This window comes from Typha angustifolia, chromosome 5 (assembly GCF_048772165.1).
Source record: "Typha angustifolia cultivar Huaian chromosome 5, ASM4877216v1, whole genome shotgun sequence".
Lineage (NCBI taxonomy): Eukaryota > Viridiplantae > Streptophyta > Magnoliopsida > Poales > Typhaceae > Typha > Typha angustifolia.
The window spans coordinates 167,308-190,965 of record NC_133243.1 but is presented as its reverse complement, the minus strand read 5'-3'; the positions used below and the strand labels follow the sequence as shown (position 1 = coordinate 190,965).

Genomic DNA, 23,658 nt, shown 5'->3' with positions numbered 1-23,658 from the left:
AGGACTGTTTCTCAATTATTTTAGAGAAAATAAATGGGCAATAGTTTAAGGGATCAAAGTGTAATTAAATATATTCTTTTTTTGTCACCTTACCGTAATAAACAATAAATATGAGATGCGAAATGACAAATCTATAGCCCTAAACAGCAAGTTAATTAAGAAAGATTCAAATTAAGATCAACTCGAGTTGCTATTTTTGGCACTTTACAATCTCCCCCAAAATCATATATTTAGTAAGGTAGGGAATTTAATTTCTTTTCAGAAATTTGCATATAACACCCTATTTTTTTTATGATTAACACCCTACGTCTTCACTATTTATAAATCGAGTCTTATAATTTATTGAATATGTGTAAAAAATTATAATATTCCGTTGTTAAGGATAGAGCATTTATTTCTAAGCCCTTAGTATGATTTAGTTGAGGATATTTTTGTAATTTTATTAGTGTAGTTAACTTAACTCAGAAATTTAGTTAAGTTTAAATAAATTATAGGACTTAATTTATAAATAGTAAAAATATAGAATATAAATTATAATTTCGATGAAAGACAGGGTGTTATATGTAAATTTTTCTATATTTTTTTGAGACAGGATCTAGCTGGTGATGAGCTACTTCTAACTAAAATATGTTTAATTAGATTGTGGAGATGTCATGGCCACTTACTTAACAATGCATCCACATCTAGCACGTAGTTCTTAATGTAATGTATTAAATTATTTATTTTATATTATTTTTTTTTTTGGGGGGGGGGGATTAATTCTATGCTGGTGATGGGCTACTATTATTAGGAGAGAATATTAATTTAATTAATCGAGTAATGCATTACAAACCAAATGCAAAGTGTTTGACATCTTCAGAGAACAGACACCATATGAAGCTTTAGAAACACAAGTAGCATAACTTGCCTGTTTAAGAGAGCATATGAACAACACTTCCTTCATATGAATATTTAGCAAGATTAGGATTGAACACAAAAGAAGAGGAATGTACACAAATAGGACAGCTCCAAACTTCCCGATTACTTTGAGTCATGCGAAAAACGAGTGTCTGTAGAGTTAATGCCATAAGAGAGAACAAATCAAATATTGCGGCGGCATAGAATAGTAGCTAAGAATTCTCTTACATAGACGCAGTTAAAAGAGAAATCGTGGGCTCAATAATTCATTTTCCTAGGATGAAAATAGATGGATGGAGAGTTTTAACAAGTTTTCGCAAGGTCTTAATGGGAAAGAATAGAGCAAACTGCCTTCTGGGTGTGTTTGCTCCATTCTCCGGCAAACAAGGCGAATAAGCAGCAACGGCAATCTGTGCCCATCAAAAGGGAAGCTTTCGAGCACCTGAGAGTAGAGTGTAACGAGACGAAAAATGATATAAAATGTTCTTCGCATATGAGGCAGAGAGTATCAAGATATGATCTAAAAAAAGGCGGAGAACTAACCACGGGTTTTAACTAATCTTCCATTGATCAGTGTATCTGAGTGGAGTCAAAGAACGAGTTCTCATAGGATGTTTTGAGCAGCTGAAACTCCTGGAATTGGTTACTGTTACCATGATGGTCAAATGCTAGAACGCGTGCCTGTTGGGATAGAGGCTGCTCATCCTGCCAAAATCCTGATGTTGAATTGAGAACATGCATTGCAGGATAAGATGCGGTGTTGTGGTTAGTATTTGCAAAGTGAATTTGAGATGTAGATCCAAGATCTGCTGGACCACAAGAATCAGTTGACAGAAGAGAGAGAGCACGCCGAAGATCCGGTGCTCCATTCAAGTTAGAAGCAATAGCAGAGGCTTCCAGATCTGAAAAACATAAGAGGTTTAGCAGCATGTCATTAAGAGTTAAAACTCATTTAAGCCAAAGTTACGGTATTTCTGAAAGTTCAAGGATGTCATATATAGATAGACATCCAGGAAATAGTTCCCTGGTTTATCCACACTGACATAAAGTAGATATATCTCAATTCTAATATAAGGACAACATTATTAGAGAAGTGATAGATCTCCTAAGGTGGATGTTAACAGATTAGCATATAATTAGCACTCCTTATCAGAAGAAAAGGATGAGATGACAGTCAAGTGACTTCTGACAAAAAGGGTTGAGACATCAATGCATGCTGGCAGGTCGGGCACCGGTCCCTCTGCTGCTCTTGTTTCAGTAAAGGGAAGTTAAGACTATTAGAGTCAGCATAGAATAGAATGCCTACTGTGAATTTTTAAAGATGACTGGTATGTGGGGGAGTCTTAAAATTCATTCTTTCAGTTCTGCAATGATATATCTTATACCAAAGAAGTAAGGTACTGACAAAGTGGGTGATTATAATATTATAGACCAATTAGTTTGATCAATTTTATAATTCTGTGAATGTGTTAACAAACAGTCTTAATGTTGTCATGAACAAGCTGATTGGTGGAGTATAGAGTACCTTTACAGATACAGACTAGATTGTATGGCAAGTGCGAAAGAAATTATGTTTAATTTTAAGACAAGAAAGAAGAGAGGCTCTATGCTGAAATTAGACTTGAAAAAACTTCTGACAATTTTATAAGGGACTATCTAAAAGTGTTAAGATGAAGGGATTTTAAAGAAAGATGGGTGGAGAACTAGATTTTACAGGCACCGGCCCCGGTGTTGCTCTTGTTTCATTAAAGGGAAGTTAAGACTATCAGAGTCAACATAAAAATAGAAGGCCTACTACAGATATTTAATGACGACTATGTTTGGAAGTTAAAGCTATCTACAGTCTATCTTATGTATTATCTATATTAAAGCTAATACTTTTTTTTTACAATTAACATCACAAAATAAAAATAACAATTACATTTTAGACTAGACCATAAGGGGGTAAAGTGACACTAATGAAATTATAGGGGGATAAAATAGATTTATACCTAACCACAAATGGATACAATATAATTTCCCTAATATAATATTAAATATTATATTATTATTTGAGCTTTATTAGCCGAGCTTGGTCGAGTCAGCTCATGATCAAGCTCGACTCAAAATTAATTTCCGAGCTTGATCAAGCCTTATCGAGCTCGGGTCAACTCGATTATTTTGACGACCCTATTCGACAGGGACGAAGAACACAGACGCATAGAAGCGGGCGAAACTAATGCTTCAAGGAGAGAAAAGTCAAAAGAAGGCCTGATCTTGTTGATTGTCTCTGGATACTTTGATCTTTTTTCTCATCTATTTCTGCTTTTTTTAGTTTCACAGTGAACTGTTGGTTTTGGGATTGTGTTTGGATAATTTGATGTTTTGTTCTTCGTTGGTTGTAATGTTTAAATAGTTGGCTTGCCTTTCTTGGTGATGGTGCAGGCTCTCTTTTGTTTTGTAATGAAAGAGAGCAACATGTCTAACTAGACCAGGCCTTGGTATCAATCAGAAAAAGTATGTGATATCAGAAAATGAAGCAATGGATCTGTCTGTCTGAAAGTCTGACGCACTTCAGGTCATTACGACCATGCCACATAGTAGATACTGAGAATGAGTCAAGAATCAACTAGTACCAAAATGACGAAAAAGAAAATCTTACGTAGAAGAATATTTGATCCATATAGGAAAAACATTCTAAGTAAAAACATTAAAACTTAAAAGAATATAAATGGCATTATTGTTAGCAGGAGTTCATATGCCACTCGTGTTTTAGCAAGGCTGGTAAAAGTTTTGACCAATATTGCAATGTTTAATGATTAGTAATCACCTTGTCAAAACCTAAATTGCTTCTATATCATTCTTGCCCAGTATTGTGCCCGCATGTGGAATGCTTATCCACTGCATATTCATATGATAACCATAAGTTGTACTTTGATATTATCCATATGATAGCCATAATACTTTGATATATCCATATGATAACCATAAGTTGTACTTTGATATATCCATCTTTTTAAAAAAATTTCGTGATTGGTATTTTGTTAGTGGACTTCAATTAATCCTATTTGCTGGAAGTACTTGTTAATTTTCTTGCATAGTATTAATCATGTAATGTTGAGAAGATATGATGAGGATAATTCTTCATATATTATGTAGCTATTTCTTACCTATTTATTAGTTTATTATTGATATAAATATTTTAATACAATAAGTTTAATATTTATTGCTACACCACATGTCCATGCGCTTGCATACCACATTTGTGCTATGCAGTGGGTCAAGCACCTGCACAATGGAGACAATCTTCACAACATTGAATTGCTCTTTTAAACAATCAATTGATCTTCCATGGCATCTAACATTTTGTTTTCATATGCAATTCAATTTTTTCCTGCAGATACTAATGAAATCATAGATTTTGTTTACAAGTTCTATATGAGATTGATACGATACATTATCCTAGGTTGCACCAAGCATCCTGAATGCAGGAAAAGCTGATAATAGGTAATAGGTGCCTTAAACTTAAAGATCCACATAACCAGAAGGTTTTCTCTATATATTCGAAAAATAGAAGCAGTACCTTGATTAAGGACCTCGGCAGTAGTGCCCTTGAATGGCAAGAGCCTGTCCAAGTCATGACGAAGTGTCATAACATTATTTGATAGGTCAGGGCTAGGAAAATGCAGCTGCCCCTCGATGCCTCCAGCTTTTGTCGGTTTCATCCAAGACCCTTCCATCTGTGTGAGTTTGAAGCCACCTGAGCCTTCCCATAAAGAACTCACGTTGCTCCTCACCTGACCATAAGGAACTCTACCAAATAGTAGATTCATCTGTTGCCGATCATCTGTAGAGGACATAAAAGACGTATCAGTAGTCTGAAGCCAGTTGTCATATAAATGCATGACCAGAATGCTAATTGCCTAGGATAGCAAGTGATACTAGTGGCAGAATCTTGCACTTTCGTCAATTGGAAAACCTGCCAATTTACTGATTAATGAGAATACACACAAGTACATAACACTTCATCATGTGAGGGGATTAGCAATCAAAGAGATTCATAGTGAACATATTAGTAAAAGCCTCCCATTTCTTGTACTTTCTGGGCAATTAAGGGGGGTTGTACCTTCATGTTAAGAAAAAGTTTCAAGAGGTTGTCAAAAAAAAAGAAAAGAATATAGTTTGTTTAAAAACCTAGGGAGAGAAGGATACAACGTGATAATTAGTTTCTAAACTAGCCCTATATATTGGTCAAACAATAGGAATAACGGAAAACTGCAGTACATAATGGACAGAGCTTCTGGTCACATGCTACGGTGGAGTATATGGAGAACAGATTGCATAGGGTGTATTTATTTGTCTAGGACACTTATGTGAAAGTAAGTCTGACAGAAGTCAGTTTCATCTTTTTGGTTGAACTGGAAGTCGCCACTATTTCTGAAGCCAATTCTAGATGGATTTCAATTGAATAAAATTCAATTGATTTCATTTTGAAATGAATTCTGCTGTTTGGAAAAGAAAATAAGGGAATTGGAAATTTGGAACTAAATCAATCTAATCTTGTTGTTTGGAAGAAAGTATGAATTCATTTCGTTATGATCCATTCTCTTATTTTATCTCTGACCATTAATAGAAACGAAAGCAAATAAAGGGTAGTTTTGAGATTAGAAAAGTTAACTTAAATAGGAAATGAATTTCATCAAAATCTGGCCTCAAATCATCAGATTACATTACATATATCGAAATCCATTTAAATTTAGATTAAATTGAAATCTCATAACTTAGCGGTTCCAAACAACAGATTTGAAGAAACTATAATTCTAAGGATTTGGGGTTTCCAAATGGGTGTAAATGAAGTCATAGGGAACCTCCCCTCTTGGGTAGATCTAGAACAACTGAAGAAGGTAGAAGAGTCACAAAAGACGACAGCGAAGTCAATAGAGAAAGTCCCTAAGGGCATTGAGTAAGTGGATCTGAAGATTGGCTAGTCATATGACAGACACTAGTGAAAGTGACTATGCCTCCTCAAGAGGTAGAGTGAATATATTTTAGGAAAGTGAGGAGGAACACACTTTTAAACTTCATGGCTTCATGCAATGAAACAGCTGGAGTGGAACATTCCCATGAGGCCATGAAAGTGACCATGTTCAATCACCACCTTCATACAACTAACACGCCCTAAGGATATAGAGAGTAGTTCGACTACTGCTTACGTGGAAATCATGGAAGTATTGACAATAAATACTTAATATCTGACATGACAATATGAGACGTCAATCATGTAGCAATACCTATATTAAAGATGGAATATATATATATATATATATATATATATCCCTAATTTATTCATTTGCATGTCAGTCGTAATTGCAAAACTAATAAAAATAGACGATCTACAATTTATCATATTAGAAATAAACCAAACAAAAGGAAATTGAAAAACATGGCTAAAGGAGCTAAAAGGTAACAAAGGTGAATGTGTCCTACTCAGCATACCCAAGTAGCTAGAAACATGACATTCACTGTCCCCCCATATATATCAAATTCCATCTAAATGGACTGCCTATGATTTAGTCCATGACTTGTGTAGTAATGTACCTTTAATTTGTAGCCTTCCTCTGCTTTCTAAAAGGTGTCCTCCAAGCATCATGACAATGTAAGTCAAAGCTTGTGTTAATCAATTCAAAATCTCAAAAGAATAAGGTGGCATCTACTAAAATAGCCAGGTCAACTACAGAAATTTAGATGAGATCCTAGTCTTACTAATCTCAAACTACAACCTTCAAGAAAACAGCCTATTATTGATGAGATGCACCTACAGTTAAGGATAAGGAGAGGCACTAGTGAAAATTCATTTTGATCACACTTGTGCAGAAAGAATGCATAGGAATCATAAGAGCTTGATGCTAAACTGGTGCATAGTCAACCTACAAAATGCACTGCAGAAAATGCAAATGACACCAATATGTATCTAGCATTGCCAAAACATATCCAGCATTAAACAAGTCTAACGTTCAAACATTCAACCAGAGCTCACAACTCAGAAATCAACTAGTATTATGAATAACAAGAATTGAAACCAAAGCCAAGGGACACCGATTACACCATCATAACATTCTTTTATCATTATGCTGATTGACTCACACAATGCAAGTGTAAGAGCATAATTTCTTCAGTCAATTGGGAGAGGGTAATATGGGATCAAGGAATGATACAGGTAATGCTATTTATTGCATGATTCATAATGAAAAAAAATAGAAAAGACTAATCAACAGCGTGACATTTTTCAAAGGCTGCAGTAATCTGATAATCTATTGTGAAAATAATATAACTATCATTGAGTAGTATTACCATAAAATGATGTAGAAATCCTTGAAGAATTGAATGAGATCGTCTCTGGCTGTGGCTTGCGTCTTCGTGCATTATGATCAGATAAACGTCTGCGGCAGCTTCTTTTTTTCAGGTCAAACTCAGATAAATCATGGAACCTTACACATGATCAAGAATAAAAGGTGTTAAGAAGTATGCTCAATCTAAGCATGCACAACCCTCAAGACTAACTCAACTGATTGGAACAAGCTTCACAAATACTCAAATAGAGTCAGTTTTTGTTCATGTATGCTCTCAAAGAGCTTCAAAAGTTTGTTCCTTGTAATCAACATATAATACTTACTAAAACCTGAGGCATATGCAATTTCATGTTTTAATATACTATAAGGTATCCCTTTTTCACTATTATAGAAGTAGAATCCTAAGATGCAAAAAAAGCCCCAATAGTACATAGAGCCCTTCATCGTATGTTGAGCTAATTTGATAAAAAGAATCTTCACCTGCTACACTGTTGGCAAAAGCGGCGTTCTTGTCCAGCAACTATGACCTTGGGAGATTTAGAATGAGTCTCGCAGACTCTATGCTTGCGATGGTAATCCTTTGCCATAGCCAGATCAATGTTGCAACCTTCAACCTGACAGAATGAACTCTGCATGCTCTGCTGAGACGCCTTCATCCTCTTGACAAAAGCAGCTGATGGTGCTCCAGAAGCTGAAGAAGGCAAGTTCTTGACATTGTTCCCCCCACAAACATCTTCAAAGTAAGTCCTCTTGCCAAGCTTCAGACCAATTAGAGGTTCTCTAGATGAAGAAAGAGCTCCAGCATCTTCTACTTCAGCTGATCTTTCATTCTTGTTAAGGTTATTACCAAACCCTTTAACTGTCGCAAAGTTGAATTCTATTTTATTTCCTGCCTTTGATGAAGAATCAACTGAAGCAGATATGGAACTCCTTGATGAACCATTACCTATCTCTGAACCAGAGGAGAGAGCCCTGACAGGTGAATGCACAGATTTGTTGACATTCCCTCCGTCTCGAACCTTCCACTCGAATTGTTGTGAAGGCTTGGCAATTTCAGTTTCTTTCCCGCTAAACGGTGCGAAATTTTCCCAATCCCACTGTAAAGGATTCTTCAGATTCCAGTCCATCTGAAAAGAAGCCCCAGAAGAAAGACCTCAAGTACTGCTCTTCGCCATGAGATGTGGAATTATTGATATTAACTGGGTAGTACTACGTACTGCTGCAAATAGAAAACCAAGAAGTTCAGAAGCTGACCCACAGCTGGATAACCAACAAAAAGTGACTTAGGTCTATCTAGGAAACGAATTTTCTTGACCCTATTAAGAAAAAAGGAATCACATAGATCGGCGATGCCCCAACAGTGCTATGAGTAAAGAGGGAGCATGAAGACTTGAAGATCAAAGATATCATGCCAAGGAAAGAATCATCACAGTAAAACTATATGTACAGTTGAGAGGAAATACCTTTCTTGCTCTATCAGGGAAGAACAGATTCCTCGGCTGCTCTTTAATCTTGTTACTTCGGAGCTAAAACCAACCTCCCCGAACAGATAAATCAGAGAGAGTACAAAAGGGTGGTCAGTAGAGAGCAGAAAGTAGGCCTTGCAAGTCCTCTAAACCTTGTTAAAATATGTTTCTCTTCCTCCCATCTCACAAGTTCATACCAGGACAAGGGGCATCACCACTGCAATTGCTTCATCTCATTCAGCATAGATCTTCTGCTGAATCTTATGCCACCAAGGCCGGCCCTACTCACCACCAGCTGGCTGAGAGACCTATCGCCACCACTAGTTATTGCTGCTCTGAAAGAGACCAGCTTTAGCCCCTTCCTCTTCTTTTCAGTCCATACTAGAGTCTCTCTTTTACAAAATTAACTAAGAACTCTTTTTTTTTTCTTTTACCAACAGAAGAACTTTTACTGTTCACCTATGCCATCCCTTCGGATCAAAGCAATCAAAGATTAACAAATAGAGGAAGAAAAGTTTTTACCTCCATTTATGAATCAGGGTGACACTTGCAAAGCAAAACCCAATTATCCTCTCCTATTCATCATACAAGGAGGGACTACCTGGCATAAGGAAAACGAGATTGTGAGGGGAAAAAAAAAGAATTGGCTCCTGTGGAACATAAAATCAAACACAACACACAAAACTACAAAAATGTTACATGCCCACACAAACACAACAAGTAATGGTGATTTGTCTTTCTTATCCCTCTCTTTTCTACCACAGTAACCTCACCTAACCCTAATCAGTAAACAGGAAGCCCCAGTGTTCGCTGCCTCCTCCTAGGGCAACCAAAACACATGGATCCCTGACAACAAAAAAAAAAACCCCCCCTCCCCCTCCCAAACGGTTACTTGGGTATCCTAAGAATCACTTGATTCTTTTTTAATCCACCATGGGAGAGACCTTTTTTACCTACAAAGGAACCACTTTGTCACTTGGTTGGTCCAGGGATCTCTTGATTCCTCCCCCCAAACCGCCCTTTAAGCAAGTAAAGGAGTTACCTTTATAGAAGCTTTCTCCTTTTAGCCTCATAAATGGTATGCTCCCCTAAAAGATTCAAGCCATGAACACCAACACAACTCGACAAGGACGAAGTTTCTTACCAACGAAGTTTCTTACCATGCTCCTGGAATCAAAGCGCCGTCCTTTTTACCGAGATTGGAAAACGAGAGAACCCCCCCCCCCCCCCCCCCCCCTCTCTCTCTCTCTTTTTCTTTCATTCCAAATCACATCGTCTGGGAAGCAGAGGGTAAGGAACCAAAACCCAGAGGCTATTTTTACCAAATTCTTCAAAGAAAAGTATCCGTTTTCACCCCAAACCCACCTGAACTTTCTCCCGATTGAGACAAAAGAAGGGTAAATGAAAAAGAAAGCGGTGGAGTACTTAAAAGCTACCCATTATTTGCCCTCCCTTAATGTTCTGCAGTGATTCTTAGAGGCTTAGAGCTACCACCCCCACCCTATTTAATGCCTTCCTTTTACTTTCCAGATGCCAAGTAGAAGAAACAAAGGCAAAGATGAAATCTCATCCATTCTCAAACTTGATGGCCAAACAGAGCATCCAACCTCAAACTTGATGAAAGAGAGAGAGAGAGAGAGAGAGAGAGAGAGAGAGAGAGAGAGAGAGATTTACCTACTACTCCTGGGTAGAATCATGTGCTCTTCTGCCACTCTCTCTCTCTCTCTCTTGCTCGCAGCTGCTGCTACTCTTCTGCGTATATTTCTACTGCTAGGCCTGGGATTCAGAGATCATAATGGGCTCCGATTGGAGACAAGTTGCGGAAGAGACCACCTTTCCCCCCTGGTCCCTGCGAAAAGACGGCAGCAAGAGAGAGAGAGAGAGAGAGAGAGAGAGATTTGTGGGACTAGTTTCATATAATCGAAGAAAAAGATGGAAAATAAAAAGAGCAGCTCATTTGAATATTAAAAGAGACAAAACTCATTCACATGGCAACTTGGCATGGAAATTAGATGTTAGATTCTCCATTACCTTTTCCTATCCTATAAACTTTATTATAAAAAATAATACAAGATTCTACCTTAGATTCTACGTGATTTTAAAGTTTTGAAGAAAAAAAAACCCAGATATTATGCAGAATTAATTAATTTTGAATGAATGATCCATGCGTACTGTAGCAGTAGGGTCCTCAGGTAGAAGAAAAGAATTTCCAACACACATCCTAAACATCTCGAAGTCTCTTACTATTCTGAAGTCACTCTCACTTCCCTCCTCACTGCCGACACTAGTCGGTCGTTATGCTCACCCACCGAGACCTCTCAGAATATGCCCAAACCTGTGCACTTCCGGCCGCAGCGATCTAGCTAGTTCGCCGGAGTTGCCGTAGTTCGAGAAGACGATGGCCCATCAACGCTTTCTCTGACGTACGTTTTGACCGCCATTCTTCTCATACCGTACTTGGAAAATCTTGCATGAAATTATCGAGTAGCAAATCTTTAACTAGATCTAATTATGATCGAGTTATTAAATGGTAAGATGAAGGAAGGCGTGCGTCCTTCTTTGGAACCTAAGGATGCATGATATTAAGCATGATCGACCATTAAGAAGCCTAGCTAGCTGTACATTTTCTCAAAACTTTGGACGACCAAACCAACCAAAGTAATAATAATAATAAAATTATTCCTAAAGATTTAGACAAGGTTAATTAGGTACCCATGAAGGCAAATAGATGTTTTGTTGGGCTTATCAACTGGGGTCATCTTCTATCAATATGCAGTATAGATTGGTAGGTCCCAAATTATATTTATCTCTGACAGCAACAACACACCTAAGGACATTAAGATATGCAAAGATGCTACTAGCCACCAGGCCCATTTGAATTAATAGATGGTGGTGGTGAACAGTCCATGCAGAAGGACTATTCATGTGGACCCTAAAAATTAAGTTATATCTATCAATAGTACACTAAAAGCAACAGAGCCAAAAATTGCGCTTGTCTAGTAGCTAATATCACTAAAATTGTCAACAATATAGAATAGCAATACTAGGAAAAATGCTGGTTTGGTATCTCTGTGGACTGACTATGTGCATATTTCAATACTACAAGACTTCTTTTTTATTTATTTTTTTTAAAAAAAAAGACTCTTATGTCACTGTATTCTAAGATAAGCTCACTGCTCTTTCCACTTCTCAATTATATATAAATATATATCTAACTTTGGATAGGTATATATACTGATAAACAAGCTTAATTACCTCCTCTAGATACTTTGTTGTTGGAATAAAAACAAAGTTAATTCCTCCACTGAAGAATCATGAATCCTTTTTCTATTATATTAGCACTTGTTTATCTTATCCAAAGGATGATTAATATAGAGGACCAAAATAATCAGAAAAAAAGAAGGAAATATAAGGCTAGCAACCAATATTATGCAAAACTACTGGGGATTGTCAAATTCTGGCTAAGTTTTAGCTGTGACCAGAAATAATTAAACAGCAACTGGGATTTAAAAACAGTGCTGCATTGGTGGGCCTAGTGTATGTTGTCATCCCTGTTAATTACCATTAATTTAGCCTCTTCATATGCCAACCAAAGAATAGGTAATATAAGGCTAGCAACCAATATATATATATATGCAACTCTTCATATGCCAACCAAAGGATAGGTTCTGTACTAGGTTAGTTAATTAGCTCAAAAGGCTAAAATATACCTGCAATGACTAATGCCACTTTAGTCTGCTTGCAGTGCACGTTTATTAATAGTAGTTTGGATTACATGGGCTAAAATATAAGAAACTAGATCTGATGTTTGTCATGCTAATTCGCCGCCTTCTTTGCGAAACTGTCTCTCAGAAACCTTCTCATGATCTTCCCAGATGGTGATTTTGGAATTGAGTCTATGAAGTGCAGCTCTCTCACCCTCTTGTAGGAAGCTACATTAGAAGAGACATATTTGATGATGTCCTCTTCACTCTCCTCTGCGTTTGGTCTCTTGACTACACAGGCTGCTGGAATTTCCCCTGCTTCCTCGTCAGCTAACCTGCATGTCATGCAAGCATAAGACTCGTTAAATTTAGTATAGATCAGTGATATTTATTATAATTTTTGGATGCATTTACGCAAAGACAGCCGCGTCTTGAACTGATGGATGAGAAAGGAGGAGGGCTTCTAACTCTGCAGGAGCTACCTGGATACAGGAAAGAAGAGTAAAGATCACCAATGAAAAACTACTACGAAGCAGTATAGGTTAAGGGTGTGTCAAACTTATGGTACATTAGAGAATAAGTTGAGGATATATTACGCTTAAATCTGCTAGTCCTTGCATCAACTTATAGTTTCTAAGACAAAAGAGGGAGTAGAAAAAAAAAAAAAAAGACTTGGTAGAACTAGTGAACGAAGCTTATATAAGAAGCACAATTAAATTTCACCTCAAGAACTATAATATAATCATACAGTGAAAGTCTGTCCCTACTGCTACTTACCAATAAATTTTAATGCAATCTTCTAAAGGGTAATGGGGAAAAAAAAATTAACCTTTGAATTCTTCTTTCTTTCTTGTCCTCTCACACACACACACACAAAAAGAAAAGAAAAAGAAAAAGAAAAAAGAACTGTTCTTATTTTAAAACAAGCCCACAGCTTTCATTAATTCTAATTCTCATAGCAGTGTTGATGATAAGATTTCCTACCTGGAAACCTTTGTACTTGATCATCTCCTTGATGCGATCGATAATAAACAAATCGCCGTCATCGTCTATGTATCCGATGTCTCCCGTGTGCAGCCACCCTTCCTTGTCGATGGTACGTTCAGTTTCTTCTTTATTTTTATAATAACCTATTGAGTTAAACAATGACAAAGATTCCGATGAAGATAATAACATAGAAAGAGTTACATCTAGAAAAAGAAAAGAAGAAAAAGAAAACCTTGTTTATTATTATATTTATTATATAAAAAAAGGTACAAATGGAAGGGTTAGATTCCTTGCCATTAATGTCAACAGACATACAATAGACATCCCATCTGATACAACTAATTCAAAGCAGTTGATTTGAACAAGTCTGTTAGAAGTTGGCAAAGAAACGGGGAATATCAACTCTACCTAACTCTTTTTTATGGCCCTCAATACTGTGAGGCCACAAGAGAAGGGTGTCAGGATCTAGGATTCAATAGTTTTTCTCCAGGAAACGGTATTATTTTATAGCTTCTCTGACAGCTTAAAGTTTTAGGTCGATATTAATTATTTAATGCTATCAGAGAACTAAGCACATCTTATAGTTGGGATTGAAAGCTTGGTTAAATTAAGATGAATCCATTATGAAATACATACGTAGAAAACTACTACTACTAGTAGTAGTAGTAATATATCCTCTTCGTATGTATGTACGTACGTACGTACGTACGTACCTTGCATGACGCATTGGCTTCTGACACAAACTTCTCCGGGAGTATTCTTCGGCAAAGATCGGCCGGTTTCAGGGTCGACGAATTTGACCTCCAGATTAGGAAGGATGAATCCAACGGAGTTCTTCTTGGCGATGCCGTGCCCTTTTCTTGGATCTCCATGAGTTAGAGTGATGCAGCTGTGCTCTGTGAGTCCATAAGCCTGTAAATATTAACAAATTTATTCTTCTTTTCTTTCTTTTTTAAAGCATATATATATATATAAACCATGCATCTAAAATCTTTTAGATGTCGATATCCTTTCTGTTAGTTGTCTTTTTCATCGATTTTTCTACAACCCCTTCACCATTATTTCAATAGAGAATATTAAAAAAGATAGATAGAGAAGTGACCGGTTAATTCTTATAATCAATTTTATTCATATCTTAAATGTGATTCTATTATAGTTGTGGATACGTTATTCAAGTACGGATTTAACAAGTAATAATTAAATCCATATATATATATATAATTGGGTTAGATGTTGGGTTTATGACCCAGAGCTTAAAATATATTTTTAAAAAAAGAAGCCAACTATGTAAACTTTTATGCAATTAATTATAATTAAATTATGCAGGTGTAATTAACCCAAAATTAAAAAAAAGGTTAACAAAATCAGTTATTATATATATATATAGTTTACCTCTTGAACCTGGACGTCGTGGAACTTGTCCTCAAATGCAGCAAGCAGTTCCGGCGCGAGTGGGGCGGCGGCGGTCATGACGGACTTGAGCTTGAGTCTACTGAGGTCGAACTCGTCGACGACCGGATTCTTCACCATGGCGAGCATGACGGCAGGCACGATCGGTGCGAAGTTCACCTCGTGCGCGATCAAGGCGTCGACGAAGGCCCGGACCTCGAACCTCTCCATCACCACCACCTTTCCCTTGTTCCGCAGCGACGCGCAGCAGATGCCGACGATGCCGTAGATGTGGAAGAACGGCATCAGGCCGAGGGTGTTGACGTGGCCGACCATGTCGTCGCCGACGTCGAAGAGAGTCGAGCAGAGGTTGGAGACGAGGTTGCGGTGGGTCAGGATCACGCCCTTCGAGCAACCCGTCGTGCCCGACGAGTAAGGGAGGGCGCACACGTCACGCTGGGACACGTGTGCCCCCTCCCCTGGGTTCGTCGTACCCGCTCGGTCCGCCGCTTCCAGCAGCTCATCCCACCCTATCGTGCCATCCACGTGATCGTCTCCCACCAAGATTACGGGCACCCTGAGATCCTTCACCTATATTTCGTAATGGGTTTTTATTTATTTACACGATGCTCTAAATCTTAATCTACGTAATTTAGTTATATATTACGATCACCTTATCATAAGCCAATATATTGGTGACGATAAGCTTTGCCTCCGAGTCCTCCACTTGCTTCTTGATCTCCGCCGGTTGCGCGAGCGGGTTCGCACCCGAAAAGACTCCGCCGGCGGCCATAATGCCGAGGGACACGACCGGATAGATGGCAAGATTCGGCAGCACCACGACCACCACGTTGCCATTCCTAAGCCCTACCGACCTCAGGGCCTTTGCGAACCGTCCCGTGTCGCGGACCACCTCGCGGTACGTGTACGACTTCCCGGTGGCGGCTTCGACGAGCGCCACTTTGTCGGCGTACCTCTCGGCGTCCTCGAGCACGAACTCGGGCAGCGTCACGTTCTCTGGCACCGGCACCGCCGAGAACTTGCTGCGGAAGATGTTCTGCTCTTCTACGATATTACTCGCTATGTCACCCATTTCACTATACTGATCAAAATTCGATAGTTTTTGGCGTCCACTGTCGTAATCCCACACTACTGAGAAGAGGGATGGAGGAGGGCTTTTATTTATTAATTCAAGCATGCAAGCGTAAGAAGTTCTTGGTGATTAGTGTTCAATTAGGTTTCAGGTAAAGGAAGAGAGGTGCAATTGGCATGCATGCAGGTTCTGGTGTTGGTGAGTATTTGGTTGGTCATCATGGGTTTGTGATCACTTCGAGCTGCAACCCAATACATATATATATACATCATCTAGAAGGAATATATTTATATATATCATATATGGGTTCTTCGACGAACGTACGTAAGCAGGCTAATATTGGAGCGTTACAACCATGCATCGATCCCTCTCCGTCGTCGTATTCAGTGTCAGTGGTGGATAAATCTTCCCAAATCCACGTGTCAGTTTGGGTGTCAGATGTTGCTCTCCAAGCACTTCACTCCCCCGTCGCAGTCATTTCTTCCAGGCGTTATTATAGCAGGTGGTCTGCATTCCAGGATGCATGAGTTTCCTACATCCAAGCGCACTTTCAACAGCCCAGGTCAGGTGATGAATTGAGTACATACATGGCTGCACGACATAATTCCTACGTGCATGCAGAAAGCTAGATCTGCTCCCTTATCAAAAATAACAGCTCGAGCATCCACAATATCCAAATTTTATCTTTACCTCAGTTAGAATAAACTTGCATTCCTCTATTCTATATATCCGGACACTGGTCGTCCTTCCCCAGTTCACTTCCACCACGTTTCATTCATCCCATCTTCTTCTCCTCCCCTCCTTAAATCAAATAGCTTCCATTTCCTATCCCTCCTCATCCACAACTAGCACTAGAACAGGAGCGAGAGAGATAGAAGATGTCTTTCAAGTTTGTGGAGGAGTCTACTACGGTTGTTCCAGGCGCAGCCAAAGAGCAGGGGTTCAGAGGCGTCCGCATGCGGAGATGGGGGCGGTGGGTATCGGAGATCCGGATCCCAAAGAGTCGGACTCGGATATGGCTCGGCTCCTACGACGCCCCCGAGAAGGCGGCCCGGGCCTACGACGCTGCCGTCTACTGCCTGCGAGGCGACTCCGGGAAGTTCAACTTCCCCGGCGAGCGGCGGCCCGACCTCCCCGAGGCGCAGCGCCGCGTGCTCACCATGAACGACGTCAAGGCCATCGCCGCCAACCACGCCTTCTTGCCGCCGCCAATCGAGTCATCTGATCATGCCACTGGCGAGTTTATTAGCTCGATTGGGGAAGATGAGTACTCTCTTTCGAACTTATCCTCTGATAGCTTTCTCTTGGCTGATGCAGCTGTGATGGAGGAGATAATGAGCATGTGGGATCTACTATGACTATATACATATATATGTATGTATATGACCCAAGAAGTTTTGTATATATTAGTTTCTATGCAGCTTAATTAATTAAAAACTATGTGCATAAATTATTTATATATGTGCATGGTTATTGTTAGGAAATCATTGTATGTCGATGTCTGTACATATACATGTCATTAATTTCTTTGGGAAAATGGTTTGCGTTTTGTAACTGAACATTTATTGTATATTGTACTGAAACAATATATATATATATATATATATATATATATATGTATATATATTTGTCTTTCTTGTTTATTAGATCATTGATCATCGAGGTATAAAGCAAGAAGACGACTAATTATTTATTAATAATACATGGACGCGAAAGTGCGTCAGCCTTGGCATGCATGCAGTTATTTATTTACTCACTCAAATTAATCAAAATATTAAGCCACACTTTCCCATCTAAGAGAGCTACCAAACAATACAAGCTACAAAAGTAATACCAATTAACAAAGAATGCAAGAAACAACAAGGGGCACCGCATGTTTGCTAAGGTCAATAGCACTTTGACCATCACAATGGATAGTATGTCATTAAAGTATTAGACCGACTAGATTTAGGGATATGGAAATAGAAATCCAAGTCAAAGTTATAAGTTATTAAAATAAATTTGAATTAACGTAATCCTACTAGGTCTAGAAAATCAAATAACAATTAGATTTTAAATATCAAAACCAATTAGGAAATCATAATTCTACTCAAATAATGAAAATCATACTTAAGTCGACTTGTAGAAATCGATTAAAGGTAGAAAATGAAAAGTCGAACATGTGAAGGAAAAGTAATCACGACTAATTAAACATGATGACACAATTTTTTAACGTGGAGAATCTCTCCCGCATAGAAAGGAAAAAAAATCACGAATCTCTCCAAAGCCGATTAATTTTATTTCACCAAGCAATAGAAATAAGACTTACTTATACTTATCCCAGCACTCTAATATCATCATGTTTAGGTAATCTCTTGAATATGAACAATCTTTTAACTACTCTTGTGAAAAAATAGCCACCATATTTTAAGCACCCAAGCAATGAATCAATTCTCAAAACCATGTGTCGAAGTTGTTTCACTTGATGAACCTGTCCTGACACAGATTCCACTATGAAGGGCAGTTAGTCACTAAGGCACTAATTGTGTGGCGTGATAGGCTAGTGGTCGAGACAACCTAAATGATCGAGTCAAACCTTATGGCTAAATTTATCAAATTCTTACCGTGATGATAAGATAGATGAAGCGTGGTGGATTGTTATAGTTTAGGTCTAGTCTAGTCCTAACTAGCCTGAGCCCATTGAGTCTATAGTTGAGTCCGTTTATATTGGAGTTAGTCTCTCTCTCTCTCTCTCTCTCTCTCTCTCTATATATATATATATATATTGTTTCATTCTTTGAAATGGCAAGCAAGTGAAGCAAGAAAAATGTAAAGTATTATTCATTTCTTCTTGTGCTAAGTATCAATTAAGAGAACAATTTAATTTCTTCACTAGAGTCTTCTACCACCTCCTAACAATTCAAACAAGCACCTCACTGAAAATATTGATCTAACAATAATAATCTCACATCAATGTAAAACCTCCGAACATTATCACGTACCTATTTTTACAAAGATAATTACCTGATAAGTATTTGACCGTACATTAATCCCAGTGGGCGAGGGACTAAATTTCTTAATTAACTTGCATGCTTAAAGCATGAATGAAAAAAAAAATCACACTACAAGCATGAGTGATGTGAAATAATGGTTGAAAATGATGGCATGTATATTGCTCCTTCAAGATGCTTAATTTAGTTATTCTCCTGCAGGGAACTCCAAGCACCTCAAGAAGTACAACGCAAAGTATTCGAATGGTATGAATTCTTGGAAAGCCAACGGGCACCTGCAACAAGGAAAAAAAACTTGTCCGTACGGAGAGAAGGGGAGCTGTTGGCGATTTTGGTCGTCGGCAATCCCAGCCATCCACATCGGCACCCTCCGGTAGACTAGTAGAAGCTAGCTGAGTGGGAAACCCACAACTAGAGGCGGTCTTTGAAGGCAACCACCTCCACCAAGGCTAGCAGCAAGGACGAGGGGCTGCCGGTCGGCTCTGGCCATGAGGGCCCAAATGCTGGCATTGCATAGAAACTCTTACGAAGAGGAAGTTATGCCCACCTATCGGGTAGCAAAGCCGGCGATGGTTGTAACAACCTATCTTAAAAAAAAAATTCATTGCATGGCACGACGCGGCCAGCCACAGCGTAGCCAGCCTCGTGCCATGTAGTGGTAGGAGGGGAGGGGGCCACACGCCCCAGCCGCCGGCTCGGCCAATCTGGCACGGTGGGCCCTACCGCCGCCATGGCGGCCTCCCTCCCCACCGCCTCTCTCTCTCGTTTTCTTCTCTCCCCTCTCTCTTTTTCGGTCTCTCTCTCTCTCTCTCTCACTCTCCTCTCTCTCTCTCTCAAACTTTCTATCTCTTTTCCTTCAAGCCGCCGCCACCAGGGTAAGCCTCTCTCTCTCTCTCTCTCTCTCTCTCTCTCTCTCTCTCTCTCTCTCTCTCTCTCTCTCTCTCTCTCTCGCTTGCCCTTATACTCAAGCTCTCCGGAGCCGAGCTGCTGGCGAGAGGCCGACCGCTGGATGCTCACCAGCGGCCGGTGCCTTCCCCGCCGGCCCGGGTTCACAACCCCTTCCCTCCCCTCCTCCCTTCTTCTCTTCTTCTTCTTCTTCTTCTTCTTCCTCGGCTTCTTCTCCTTCTCTTTCTACACAATGCTCGGCCGAATTTATTTATTTTATTTTATTTTATTTTATTTATGTTATTTATTTAGGTATTTCTTTCTTAATTAATGCAAATAGATTATTTAGACATTAATTATTTTAATAATAATATATATTCTTTAATATGATTGTTTTTAATTATAATTTGTATAATTGATGATTAATTAGGTATAAATATAGGTAATACTTATATTTATTTATTTATATCTCTATTAGATTAATATATAGATTTGTAAATTATAATTATCAAATTTCTATACTAATATTCTTATGAGATACATTTTAAGTAATTCTAATAATTTATTATACATTATTATTTTGTAACAAATAAAATACTAGGCTTATGTATTTATTTATTATTTTATAAAGTAATGACTAATAGTCCCTAATTAATTAAGATATAATTTAATTATACTTAGGTTTTTATCTATATTTTTATTTTTATTTATAATTAAAAATCTAGCTAGTTATAAAGATAAGTAGAAATTCTAAAACCTAATAAATCATCATATGTTACATGAACGGATTTTAATTAGATGAACGACTAACTTCATGTTACTTAAATATTTTCAGATCCTGAACCCCTTATGTAAGGCCCCGTAGACCCTGTTAGGACGAGTTATCGCTCGGTTACCGGATGTGAGGGATACGTAAGTGGTGTCTTTTGATCAAATGTGAATAATCTTATCCCCTAAACGTCTCTATCAAATTATGTTATATTATGTATTATGTATATGCATGTTTTAGTCTCCAGCATAATTATATGACCTTATCTAAAGATAATTACAATCAAGCATATTTTATCATGCATGTAATTAGGCTGATCTTCGATATGAATATGATGATGATATATAAAGATAATTAGAGATGACTATACTGTTATAATTTTATGTCCAGTTGATCTGTAGTATGAGTATGAATATTGTGATAGATTAGCATGTGTATGCATGTGTTGACTACATGGTTAGAGACTACATTGCATCATTTTTCTCTTGATTCTTGTTCCACCTAAATTTTTGTTATGTATTGACTTATTATCGTACTAGATATATGCATATGATTTGTCATTTAGAATGAAAACATGAAACATGATTGATAGGATAGTTGATAGAAAACGTGATGATACCCAAGTGGGCGCGAGGGTTAGGGCGTGCCTAGAGATGATTGATCGCTCAACATAGTCGCGATCCTATTGGCCTTACGTCTGAGATCATTAGTTTATGTGTGCAGCAGACATTCGGACGCATGCTGTTCGTCAGGGCATATATAGCGAGTTATCCTCACGAGATTTTTATCGGCTAGGAGGGTGCCCGGTCTGGATGGATGTTGATACCCTAGCGGGTGACGGGGTATGGTTATAATTGAGATACTCTTTGCGGATGACGGAGTATGCTCTGAGCCTACGGACATGATATTGAAACCAGATATTTAGTGTTGACTATGCATAGTGGTCTAGTATGATGATGATTTTTTAGAGATGACATTGATGACTAGGATGTTGAGAAATGTATATGATTTTATTATCGTCTAATATACCTAATTATCGAGTGGTCATTATCTATCATATGTGGTTACATATGATATCATAATATGGTTATGGTCGGCATGCATTATATGTGTCATATAAAGAGAGTTATGATTATGGTATGATATAGAGATTTGTTTATACATTGTCGAGAATTATATACTTTGATCAGTTATGACATGATATCTATTATACATTTATATAATGTTGATAATACATTTATATACTTATTCATAGTATGATATTCCTATGTGATTCATATTATCCAGTATATGATTTACTCTCTATTTGGCATCACTGATTCATGGTTAGATCTATTCACTGAGCCTTTTGCTTATGACTCTATTTATTTCTTTTCTAACCCACTAAGATATGTTGTACGCGATAGCGACTTGAGATATTTTGAGAAGATATTTTAGAGCGATGATGATGTGAGCTATAGATGCGAGATAATATAGATGATAATTTATATAGAAATTGAGTTGTACTAGTATTTAATATTTGTACTCTTGTATTAGTTGTTTTAGTTGTATCTTGATGGTTTGTCGTGGCCTGTGTGGATCCTGCCAGATTATGTAGTGGTCTAGTGTATATTATTGTGGATTTGGATATTCATATGTTAACAGGTTTATTTGGTTAATAGTATGATTTATTTGGTGATGAATTATATGATCATGGATAGGTTAGCAGATTTTAGTTGATGATGTCATAATTGTATGTGCGAGAGTGTATCTATGCGTGACAGGCACCGCCTGACTTGTCGTGTGCGTGGGCGTTACAATGGTGATGGTCAGAAAATGCCCCCTAACACAAGCGACAGGAGGCGACGGGGTGTAGCTTCCCTCGAGAGCTCAGGGTAGCCTGATGGGCTCTGATACCAGATTAATAGGTTCTTGTATTAAAAGATCGGCTATGGAATGATTCCTTCAAGATCTGGATGTAGTACATAAATCAGTCCGTACAATCGTGAAAAATATTCGTCAAATATTCTTCGGTAGTCAGAAAATTATGAAACTAAGTGGATTCGATTTATAACTTCTTGATCTACAATTTTTGTATTTACACCCTTCACAGATTTAAATTAAATTCGGATGAAAATATGGAATAACATGGGTGATAGTAGAGGTGACGGGTGGAGTGGATGTTAGGGTTATGGATGGGTATAGAGATGGAGGTGGATGGTGGATGTGATTAAGAGATATAGACGAAGGAAACAAAGTGGTCGAGATCCCAAAGAAGAGGGGTAACTCGACAGTCGAGGGAGATTAGAATTTAGGAGAAACCTTGCCAACGATAGAGGTGGAAGGATGGTGAAGATGGAGGAGTGAGATTATGATAAATAGATGATAGAGAGGCAAGAAATTAATATTCTAATAGCATTCTGAATTTAGTTGCCATCCACATATATATAGAGGCTAACCAACAAGTCCTAAAATAATAAGTAACCATAATTCTAGAGGATTCCCGTCAATCGCGTTTGAACGCACAAAAGACATTCTCTGTATGTGCGAACATGATGCAGGTGTTTCAGACCGCGTTTGAACGTGCATTACGTGTTCTCTGTATTTGAGAATCTGATGCAGGCGTTCACAAGGGCGTTCGAACGTGACCACTCCTACCCTCGAATGCGACCTACAGAAATTTTATTTTAATGAAAATAAACAACGAATGCAGTAAGAAAAGATCCTAACTAAATGTATCATAACCATTAAGGATACCTAGAAAGAGAGAGAGAGAGGGGGGGGGGGAGAGAGAGAGAGAGCAGTAGTAGGAAGAGGAAGCTTCTCGGACAGTCGTAGTGAGGCACAAGGCTGTCGGCCGATTGGATTTCTGACGAAACTAAGAGAAGAGGGAGAAAACGAGGAATCACAAATTAATTAAGCAAAATTAAATTAATATTACCTAGAGAACGAGGGAGTTCCAGCGCTTCGATCCATGAGGTCGGCATCCATTGGTAACTCTCCTGCGAGGCAGGAAGAAAAAGAGGAAAACAAGATACAGGCGAGGAGAAAGAAAGAAAGAAGAAAAAGAAGAGAAAGTAGAGAGAAAGAAGAAGAGAGGGAGGGAAGAAATTAAAGAAAAGGGGCACAAATGCCCTGCCCGTTTGCGCCTTAGGATTCGCCGCACGTGC

At 38.3% G+C, this 23,658-nt stretch overlaps 2 protein-coding genes across 2 annotated transcripts; one reads left to right on the top strand and one right to left on the bottom strand.

The window, feature by feature from the left end:
• Positions 1-938: 938 nt before the first annotated feature.
• Positions 939-15,865, bottom strand: LOC140760094 (4-coumarate--CoA ligase-like 1). Its single transcript, XM_073096901.1, has 11 exons — positions 15,446-15,865; positions 14,776-15,363; positions 14,097-14,295; positions 13,381-13,526; positions 12,811-12,878; positions 12,535-12,731; positions 7,707-8,178; positions 7,228-7,364; positions 4,460-4,723; positions 1,441-1,799; positions 939-1,339 (listed from the first exon to the last, which is right to left on the bottom strand). The coding sequence occupies exons 1-10, from the start codon at positions 15,863-15,865 to the stop codon at positions 1,468-1,470; spliced, it is 2,823 nt and encodes a 940-aa protein (XP_072953002.1). The 3' UTR covers positions 939-1,339; positions 1,441-1,467.
• An 878-nt stretch (positions 15,866-16,743) lies between these two features.
• LOC140760378 (ethylene-responsive transcription factor ERF015-like) lies at positions 16,744-17,223 on the top strand. The gene has a single exon (XM_073097312.1). The coding sequence runs from the start codon at positions 16,744-16,746 to the stop codon at positions 17,221-17,223; it is 480 nt and encodes a 159-aa protein (XP_072953413.1).
• Positions 17,224-23,658: the final 6,435 nt, after the last annotated feature.

Bases quoted from the DNA above. Each gene is read 5' to 3' on its own strand.
- LOC140760378 (XM_073097312.1), top strand. From the start codon at position 16,744: ATGTCTTTCAAGTTTGTGGAGGAGTCTACTACGGTTGTTCCAGGCGCA.
- LOC140760094 (XM_073096901.1), bottom strand. From the start codon at position 15,865: ATGGGTGACATAGCGAGTAATATCGTAGAAGAGCAGAACATCTTCCGC. The intron at 14,296-14,775 runs GTAAACTATATA...TAATATTTACAG, and splicing joins ACGACGTCCAGGTTCAAGAG to GCTTATGGACTCACAGAGCA. The intron at 7,365-7,706 runs GTGAAGATTCTT...ATCATGTGTAAG, and splicing joins TTTTGCCAACAGTGTAGCAG to GTTCCATGATTTATCTGAGT.